Source organism: Eurytemora carolleeae, unplaced genomic scaffold (assembly GCF_000591075.1).
Source record: "Eurytemora carolleeae unplaced genomic scaffold, Eaff_2.0 scaffold1571, whole genome shotgun sequence".
NCBI lineage: Eukaryota > Metazoa > Arthropoda > Copepoda > Calanoida > Temoridae > Eurytemora > Eurytemora carolleeae.
Window position 1 is genome coordinate 54,240 of NW_019397466.1, and position 10,775 is coordinate 65,014.

At 32.7% G+C, this 10,775-nt stretch overlaps 1 protein-coding gene across 2 annotated transcripts in view; it reads right to left on the reverse strand.

The window, feature by feature from the left end:
* Positions 1-1,169: 1,169 nt before the first annotated feature.
* The window catches only part of LOC111714448 (centaurin-gamma-1A), a gene marked incomplete at its 5' end in the record, with an annotated part of 10,735 nt that continues 1,129 nt past the window's right edge, over positions 1,170-10,775 (reverse strand). Inside the window, 12 exon segments of one of the 2 annotated variants that reach the window (XM_023489553.1) lie at positions 1,170-1,757; positions 2,241-2,315; positions 3,030-3,174; positions 3,599-3,709; positions 4,314-4,450; positions 5,319-5,372; positions 5,529-5,586; positions 6,793-6,884; positions 7,209-7,374; positions 8,202-8,452; positions 9,078-9,200; positions 10,128-10,302. In XM_023489553.1, the coding sequence (XP_023345321.1) occupies positions 1,638-1,757; positions 2,241-2,315; positions 3,030-3,174; positions 3,599-3,709; positions 4,314-4,450; positions 5,319-5,372; positions 5,529-5,586; positions 6,793-6,884; positions 7,209-7,374; positions 8,202-8,452; positions 9,078-9,200; positions 10,128-10,302 (1,507 nt within the window). 2 annotated transcript variants of the gene reach the window in all.

The window sequence follows — 10,775 nt, forward strand, 5'->3', positions numbered from 1 at the left end:
TTCTACTTTAAATTATAAATTTCAATTTTTCTTCCTTTGAATTTTGTTAGACTAGCGATTGACTTTTTGTTATTGGCTGTACAATAATAAATTGTCCGCTAATTCACGTCTTCTTAAATTTAAAATCAAATTAAAAAATAAATACAAGTGACAAAAACTAAACTAAATATGCTTTAGCGTTTTTTGAGGGGTCATCAAAATAAACTTTTTTGAGCTAACTTTTTATAACATGATTTTGGCCATTTCAAAATTTGGGCCATTTTTGGGAGCATTCTTTGATGTTTGGTACTTTCCCAAAGGCATTTTCAGACCATTATATAAGTCATGACAAAAAAAATGTTAAGTCACATGAGGTCGATTTGGAGTAGGTGGGAGACAGTTTCAGAAAATGTTATGTCCGCTTTACAACGGAATCCTTTGCAATTGTTGATTAAGGTATTTATCAAGGTACTTAACATTATTATATTCCAAGTTTGAGCCACGTCCTGTTGTTTATATAAGGGTTAAAAATATTATATCCTTTTTTTTTTAAGATACAATTGGCATAAAAGTTCATGGAAACTTTCATTTCATAAATTGCAAATCAAAACCAATTGCTTTGTGTCCTGCTAAAAAAATGTTTTAGTTGTAGATTCTAAGATCACAGTGACTATCACTTAAAAGTTGTAGTTTAGGAGTAAAATAAGAACAGAAAAGTGTGTGGTTCGGACGAAAAATAAGCGAGGCACACAAATTTTCCGTTTTTGTTAAATTAAAGACGTGACGTTGGCCTAAGTTTGAAAAAAGTGTATTGAGGCATAAAATATTACGTCTGAAAACACAGAAGCAACGCCCGATCCTAAAAATGGTGTGGTAGGACGAAATAATGGTGAAATGTGACGTTTTGTGTGGTGCGGACGAAAAAATGGTGTGGTGTGCCTTTCCCCCCTCCCATTTTAGTGTATATTTTCACGACTTCAAACAGAAAATCTTCACCCCCCCCCCATTTGCCAATTGCACACATAATAGATGTTTTGTTTTGATCTCATCCCAGTGCAGTACACAGATTTGACAGATCAAACAGATCCTAGTAAATTTCAGATTTTGATTTTGTATTTTAAATTTCATTTTTAGAAAAAAATATTTCATTAACAAACATCACGTTGCTTTTATTCATCTCTTAATTATAATTCATTATTATTTAATTTTATTTTATTCTTTGGTGAATTCAGGTTCAAACAGAACAAGCATTAAATATATTTATAAATATATTCAGAATTTATCAAATTCGTCCGGACATATTTAATCAACATAACTCCTCAACTTATTTAAATTAAATGCAGAAAATAAATAGAACGGGTTTAAAACTAAAATCTTTGGTTCGGAGTGTTGTATCGTCTTGAAACTGTGAATTGCACTGACTAGATAGATAGATAGATCGTCCGTAGTCCAGGTTTTCCATCTGGTGGAGTTAATTGAATGGACTGTTCACTTTTATCATTCTGGATTTGGACCCAAATCAATTTTGATCCAATATCATGGATTTTTAATCACAATGAACTTTGATCCTCTGTATTTTGATCCCAAGGAGTAAGGACCTCAATTCTCTGAACTGTATTTCTGCCATGAATCCAACCAGACGAGCTTTGGTGGACGATTTACAGGACACTGGACGATATTTCTTTAGTTCTAGAAGTGGGTGGAGCCCGAACCCTGGGCAGAGTACCAGAGTAGGGCGGATCAGGTGTCCCCGCCCCAACCAACAGTTCAACAACATCCTGAAAAAAATAAAAATAAAATTAGTTTAACGAGAAAAAAACGAATAAATTCAAATGAGTACATTTTTTATAATGGCTAACTTGTGAAATTGATAAGTGTCCCTTTAATATGTAAATAATGAATTGTCTCTTTAATGATTTTTTTAGCTTTAAAAAATCCTATAAATCGTTGTTTCCTTTTATTATACAGTATACAGGGAGACCTATAATACTGTGTAATAGAAAGACGGCATTTACGCAATCTATGTGCTTGTACTGTTTTAAGCCGATCAGGTGCGTACACATACCTTTATCAAGGAAGGGGGGCTTATTTTTTCTTAGCATTCATGTATATTGCTGAGTGTCCCTTTATTGTATATTGCTGAGTGTCCCTTTATTATATATTGCTCTGTGTCCCTTTATTATATATTGCTGAGTGTCCCTTTATTATATATTGCTGTGTGTCCCTTTATTATATATTGCTGAGTGTCCCTTTAACCCTACCTGTGCTCCACTACTCCTGGCCAGGGATAAACAACTTCTCCCTTCATGGTCTATACTCTTCACATTACAATTGGACTAAACAAATTTAAATTAATTTTTTAAAATAAAAATGTAAATCTGATAATTAAAAATAATATTTTATAATTAAAATGAAAAACTATGAAACTTGTAAAATATTATTCAAACTAAATCTGAAAAAAAAGTTTAAAATATCCGTATGTTACACATTTTATAGCACTCATTTCGAAATTTTCCTCTTACACAACCAAAAAACCGTTAAACGACGATTATCTTCTTTATTTCTTTCTTGTTTAAATAGAAATGTTGCTTTAGTAGGATTTGCAATTTTCAAGTTAAAACAATAACAAAATTATTTAATAAGAAGAAATTGTCGACAATAATTTCACAGAATTCTGATTGTCACTATATCGCAGAAAAAAAAACTTCATCAGAAAGAATTATGATTTGACAAGATTAATTAAAAATATTAGATAAAAAAAATAGAACAAGTGAATTAAAGTACTGTAACGTGATCCGATTAACAACCCCAAATTTGTCTGATCAAGTAAGAGTTAGATAACCAATTATTTGTTTAGGAAAACGGATAATTTTCATTTGTGGTTTTTTCTACGATGCAAACGGACTAGTGCATTTCTTGCTTCAGAAACAATAAAGAAATCATCAGAATTAAGAACTTTTCAACCTAGAAAATGAAGTTATCTTCTATATTTGTGATCAGGGTACCGTTGTAAATTGTGAATGCTACTCTATAAATGGAAGAAAGTTTACCCAGATGAGTATCTGTGCAATAGCTAGGTGTCCGAGCGCTGCGGCTAGATGTAAAGGTGTTCTAGTGTCCCTCGAGGAAACCACTGTGTTCACCTCCTCCTCTCTACAGTGGGCCAATGCTAGGGATACTCCAACCATATCAGATCTAGAAATATACATTCATTTATTTATTTATAATTTTATTTCATTTATCAATTTATTTATTTACAATTTTTTTCCTTAGTAATTATATGAAGACTTTTACAGGATAAATAAATGAATTAATTACTAAATGAAAGGATAAATAAATGATAAATTATTGAATAAAAGGATAACTAAATGATAAATTATTGAATGAAAGGATAAATAAATGAATGAATTATGAAATGAAATGAAATAATGAATTAATTTGTTAAATGAATAAAAGGGTAAATTAATGAATGAAAGAATAAACTATCAACTAAAAAAATGCTCAAATGAAATGATGAATAAATACGAATTGTTGAAGGCAAGAATGAATAAAATAGTATTATTTTATGAACACATAATAAAATTAATTCTTGAATATAAAATAAAAAATAAAAAATGACCTGCAGATAGCGTCTACAAGACTCTGAGCAGCAGAATGAGTTGAGGGGGGAAGAGGCGCCAGGAATTCTTTTCTCTCATATTTAGCCTTTATATATCTCTCCTTTTCCTCTCTAAATTTAAACCAAAATTAAAGAATGAAATTTTAAACCGATTTAATGTACAGTACGAACCAGAAATCTATGGAATAGGAAGACGACTTTTAGACTCAAGTTATGACTTTAAATACTCCAATGAACATAAGACACGACAATTAAGGAGGGTACTGTAAAGAGACCCATTTACCTTAAAAAATTGTCTAATAAGTTTCTAGTAAACTATTTACTTATTTTCTTCTTTTTCCATAGTTTTCTGGTTCTCACGCTATGAACTTCAGAAAGCGAAATGAACTAAGTTAAATTGCCATCTAACTTCTACTTCTGATTCAATAAATCTTGACTAATTATTTAAAATAGGAAACTAAACCTTTAGAAATGTAATTATGCGAAAATATATTACAAATTACGTTACTGATTCCTTACTGCCTTTTTATTACCTAGGTGTATCAGGGTTAGGTTTCCTAAAAGGATGTGTGATCCTATTATTATTATTACCTAGGTGTATCAGGGTTAGGTTTCCTAAAAGGATGTGTGATCCTATTATTATTATTATTATTACCTAGGTGTATAATGGTAAGTTTCCTAAAAGGATGTGTGATCCTATTATTATTATTATTACCTAGGTGTATCAGGGTTAGGTTTTCTAAAAGGATGCGTGATCCTATGTTCCCAAATAGAGTTAGCCAGCTGGTTCCCCAAGCTGGTCAACACAGCCAGGTGACCAGGAGGCCATTCATCAAGATTCAAACTTCGAACCTAAAATTTGAAAAATTGTAATTGATAATTTAAAACTTAAGGAACCTGGAACTGATTACTCGTCTCAAACTCTAATCCATATAACTTTACAACCAGGTGACGCACACCTTAGATATATCAGAATCAGGGTTGTATATAAGGTTAGTTACTCTGGATGCGCTCCAATTTAGGTAAATGTTGTCTTTTTGGCAATGGACATTCTAAATCAACATATGACGTCACTGATACTTAACTAACAATCATTACATTTAACAAATATTGATTGTGCTAACAAGTTTGAAGCTAATAAATACAATTCTAATTTAAATTTTTAATTTTCTAGTTCGTTTATATTTTGTGACCCGCAAAAATTTTTTTCTTTAAAATAAGCAGTGACGTCATATGAGGATTTAGTGTGTCTATTGCTGTATAGGTCGTATTGGAGCGCATCCAGAGTATCCCTTTTATACAACCTTGTTCAGAAAAGGAACTCTGAAAGATCAGATATACAAATCTTTGAAATATCAAGGGTGCAAAGAAATATTGTGCTAATAAGTAATTTGCGGAAAATTAAATTCCTTACTTCATTAAAAATAACGAAGAATAAATACTCAATTTTCCTTTCTATCTGATGTTTTCTTTTTAAGTATTTAATTTCACCAAACCATTTTATGCTCTGAGGTGATACCAGGGAACACTCTATACAGACTAATACTCCAAGATTTAAGCTTACCCTTGATATATGGCTACCAAGGTTTCTATGTATTCCTGAGTTCTCTATACAGACCAATACTCCAAGATTTAAGCTTACCCTTGATATATGGCTACCAAGGTTTCTATGTATTCCTGAGTTCTCTATACAGACCAATAATCCAAGGTTTAAGCTTACCCTTGATATATGGCTGCCTAGGTTTCTATGTATCCCTGAGCACTCTATACAGACCAATACTCCAAGGTTTAGATTTACCCTTGATATATGGCTGCTTTGGTTTCTATGTATCCCTGAGCACTCTATACAGACCAATACTCCAAGGTTTAAGCTTACCCTTGATATATGGCTGCCTAGGTTTCTATGTATCCCTGAGCACTCTATACAGACTAATACTCCAAGGTTTAAGCTGGCCCAGTCAGGATTCGGACTATCACAGTCAACACATCTAGATTTTATATAAATATAATATTCTTAAAATTATTACTTGAGGTAGAAACTTATGGATGCTTTATCCTTTCAGTGACGAGTAATCCGTATCTATTGATGATCAATTTCCTTCTGGATATCAATTAAGACCAATCAGAGATCTCAGAAATGTAACTCATGGCCTTTTTAACGTTTTAAGCGCATTACTAAAAGTTTTCAACTTTCCGTTGTGGGTTAGAATAAAAAATTCAGGCTACAGATATGCAGCATTTTACAAAAAAGTTCCGACTTAAAGGGAGTGTTCGCGAAAAATGAAATGGGGTATAGGCTTAAAGCGATAAATAATCGCTTTTGATTGCTACTAATCTTTCTTCTATCTGTTGCGTCTATAATGAGAAAATTGTTAAAAACGTCTCAAACCAAAGAACGTAGATTTCAGAAAGTTGGAACATACGACTCGGATCGTAACAAACTCAATTGAATTTCAAACAAAGCATTCGTATATAGTTAATATTTTATAGGATTTTTTACTTTCTATGGTCTGAGAGTGACTTTTGAAAACATTTATTCCTGATTCTAGGATTTTGATAATGAAGACGACATTTTCCATATTTTCCGGGAATTCGCCAGTCGTGAAAACAAGTTGCAAGCGAAATATTTATTTTAAAAAACACAAAATAAAAAATATTATGAATTATGAAATATCAAATATATACAAATGCGTCGAAAAATAATCGATGACTATAGGATTTAATATCTTAATTATTTGTTTGATATTAATTTGATTGTTTGACGATCCAAGTCGTATGTTCCAACTTCTTCAATTTGTATGGACGATACGTTCTTCGGTTTGAGACGTTTTAAACAATTTTCTCCTTATAGACGCAACAGATAGAAGTAAGATTGGTAGCGATCAGAAGCGATTATTTCTCGCAGTAAGCCTATACCCCATTTCATTTTTCGCGAACCCTCCCTTTAACAACATTCAAAACCTTCCGTATTATCAGTTTTTATTAACTTGATAAAAAAATCCAATTGAAGATTACGGATTTTAGGACGGTCAAGCAGGCATTTCTCTGAATTTACCAGGGAGGGCCTTGAATTAGACACGTTTTACAGAAGTTTAATAGAATCGGGATACTGGTGACAATTTAGACAAAACAAACAAACTTGGGTCTCTTTGTTTTCATTTCAGATTAATGCAAGAATTAATTTGTTGACTAACCTTGAATTTCCAAGAATATCCGATCTAATTCTATTCATAGCAGCAGTATCTACTGGAGCACTGTTACATTTGCTTTTACTAATTTCGTTTCCCTATAAAAACAAATCAGATTATTAGTTTTCACGACTCAGCTCCAAACAACATGATACTTAATAATCATTCTCTTTCATCCTCATCTTCAAGTTGAAAGATGAAAGTTAACAAAAAAAACTAATTATTTTTTGAGGGGCTTAAAAATGTTCACATTTTTTGTGAGTGACTCTCTGTATACCTAGACTATTAGGTATTTATTGTTCTATGAACCAGCCTACTGTATACCTGTAGACTATTAAGTATTTATTGTTCTATGAACCAGCCTACTGTATACCTGTAGACTATTAAGTATTTGTTGTTCTATGAACCAGCCTACTGTATACCTGTAGACTATTAAGTATTTGCTGTTCTATTGCTTGAACCCATTGATCCCTCTCCTCCAGGCTGGTTGCCTCGAACTGCCAGTTCTTGTTGTCCAAGGAGACTATCTGGAACTCCCAGGTCTCCTCTTCTTCACCACCACCCTTAGGGTTACTAGACTTCACCCGTCTAAACAAACAAATAAGTAATATCGATTTTAAAACCCAAAATTTTAACTCTCCTAGACTTTATCCGTCTTCACAAACAAATAAGTGAAATCGATTCGAATAAAGGGACAGGAGACAGACGTCAGGTGACCCAATATTTATGGAGGGGTCTGTCCGATTCACAAAGCTTTCCATGATCAGAAATGAATCAGATATCCATGTGTTTCATTAAAAAAATTGTTTTCAATTGTGGTTTCTCTATAAAAGTAACTTGTGGAGTGTGGAATGCAGATTTATGCTTTACAACAGAAGAAAATGTCAGAATTAAATACTTTTTAAGATAAAAAACGATTATATTTTCCACATTATTAATCAAATATGGGGATAAAATTTTAACTTTTTTTGCTCCGACCAAAGCACATATATCAGGTGTTTACTGATCTCTGAATTGTAAAGAAAGTTTCAGCATTAACTAAATATAAGAAACAGTAGGACTCGCAGCAGAGAAAAAAAATAATTAATATTGATATTTGAAGTAATATCAGTGGTTTTAAATCCTCATTTCTTAAAAACATTCAATTTGATTCAAACTCTGATAAAAAGTTAATTTCTTTTCCAGGTTTCCATCTCAAAAGAACTTGCAGAACATAAGTTTCTAGATTCACTTATCTTCCTTAACTTTCACTTCACAAGAACTGGAATTGTAACAGAAACTCTTTTTTAACTTTTCAAAGTTCACATCATGAGTTACAATTAAACGATACTAACATTTATCTAAGGCACAACTCCTACCCTTTCTCCTTCCAAAAAAAATGGTTTCAATTTTATAGATTTCATAAATTCACATACCTGTGACGTTTTTTAACATTTGGCGTTGTCTGTTCTTGTTTCCCGTTTTCCTTCCCCGCGTCTAACCGGCCACCGCCATTATTCTCACCCGTTTCCTCCCCGCTCCCGCCTTCACGCAGCATTTCATAACCGGTCAGTGTTACCCGCTCCTTCCCGTTCCCGGCCCCGCCGTTTTCTCCGATACCGTTACTCATCCCGCCGTTTCCCATAACAGGGACTGTTCTCATCCCCCGTGGGCCCTGACCAGGGACCTAGACAAAAAAAAACTGTTGTTTTACATTTAAATGTTAAGAAATAGAAAATCGCCACATTTACTACTTTAACTAACATTTGCAAATTTTGTAAATGTTTGAAAAATAACATGCAATTAACAAGCCTTGTTGTTTAAATTTTGGCTATAAAATGTAAAATTTGGACTTTCTGCGACTATGACTCCAAAAAACTAAAGAAGAATTTAGCTAAAATTTTGGATATTTCTGGGTCTAAAAAACATCTTAAAATGAGAAGGAAGATAAACTATGATGTGGTCCTTATCCCAAAACTTGGGATATTTTCAGTATTCAGAACAGATGAACAAACCCAGCCTTTCAATGCTGTTATTTGTTTACCTTTACTGTAACGTACTGCAGCGGAATCTCAGGTGATTAAACCCTTTAAATGCTGTTGTTTGTTTACCTTTACTGTAACGTACTGCAGTGGAATCTCAGGTGCACAAACCCTTTAAATGCTGTTGTTTGTTTTACATTTACTGTAACGTACTGCAGCGGAATCTCAGGTGGACAAACCCTTTAAATGCTGTTGTTTGTTTACCTTTATTGTAACGTACTGTAGCGGAATCCAGGTGATCAAACCCTTTCAATGCTGTTGTTTGTTTACCTTTACTGTAACATACTGCAGGGGAATCTCCTTCCCGTGAATATTCTCCATATAATCGTGAAGAGAAGGATGATATGTCATCCGACCATCGTCACATAGCGTCACATACTTCTTCTTCCAATCCTAAATATTGGGTTCAATGAACATAGAAATGGCCTTTAAAAGTTCTCCAAAAAAATGATGAAAATCTGCGAAATCATAAAGTTTTGAAATGTTCGAAGAATAGGTAAAGAAACATTAAAAGTTAAAATTATCTAATAAGCCTGATAGAAAGAATTCATAAGAATTAAAAATACTCACAAATAATGTAAGTATACAATAAGTTTATGATTATTTTTCATACCTTGAGGTAACCCAAGCTTTAACTTTATCAAGATTAAATTTGCATATTATGGTCATACACTCATTTTCAGTCAATCTTTCATTCATTGACTAATTTCCATTGTGGTTTCTCAGCGAGAACTAGAAATCTGTGTAAACGGAATGTTATTTTAGGAATACTTTTGTTTATTTGATGCTGTTACAAAGCAAATAGTTTTACTAGTAACTTAATAAATCACTTATTAAGTTAATGGGATCTGTTTACAATAACAAATGTTACAATTACAATTACAATAACAAATGTTACGATAACAAATGGTACAATTACAAAACAAATGTTTACAAATGTCTCATGTTCATTAAATATTTTTGAGTTTCAGTCATCTTCCTTTTCTTTTTCTGGTTTTCACGGTGTAAAAGTTTCAACATAAATAGCACAAAAAGAATAAATTTTATGGTTATCTTTAGATATTTTTAGTATTTATTATTTATGAGATGGATCTTACTTTTTTCAAGTGTCCGAATGTAATGAATTAAGCCGCGTCTCAAATCCCCCAAAAACCGGTTTCAATTGAGCGCCGGCTTAAATCTTGAAAAATTTGATACAAATTTAAGTGAAACCACCAAAATTTGAGCCGCGGCTCAAATTCTTTAAATTCGGCCTCTGGATCCACAAATGAAAAGGGTTCTCATTTGTTGTCATTAAATGATCCCCGAATAGAAACATACCTTTGAAAATGCTTTATTAGATTTCTTGTAGAGAACTCCTTGTCTGATGGGAATACTCCTTCCACTCCCCACCTCTCCCTTGTCCACCTTCTCCCCTGAACCCTTCTTATCATCCACCTTCTCCACCTTACCCTTCCCAGACGGGGTGAACAAATTACTTCGTCGTCGGTTTTTTCTAAAAAATAATTATCATCAGTGTTCGTCAATTTTTCTTTTAAAATCAATTTTTCGAGACTTTTAATAATTCAAAATGATATTCTTATTTTCTTAAGTAGTTATGGAAGTTTTTAGGGAAAATTTAGAATCGTTCATGGCTATATCTTCCGTCGTCGGAGTCAATGTTTTGCTTAGTTAACTTTTATAACTTCCACTTTTATCATACATTCTTCATATTTTAACCAAAAAAAAATTTAATAATCAAAAACAAAAAATAAGTATGCCCAGTGGCGTACATAGGGGGGGGGCAGTAGTCCTCTTGCCCCCCCCTGGGAGTTCCAGGGGGGGGCCCTGCCCCCCCCTGGAAAATACAAAATTAAAAGGAAAAAAATTTAAAAAGTAACAGCTGACAATGACAAAGACTAAGGATTTGTCTAAATTCACTGTTAACACAAAATTTTAAGATACTTTAAACTAAAACTTTTGCAAAAA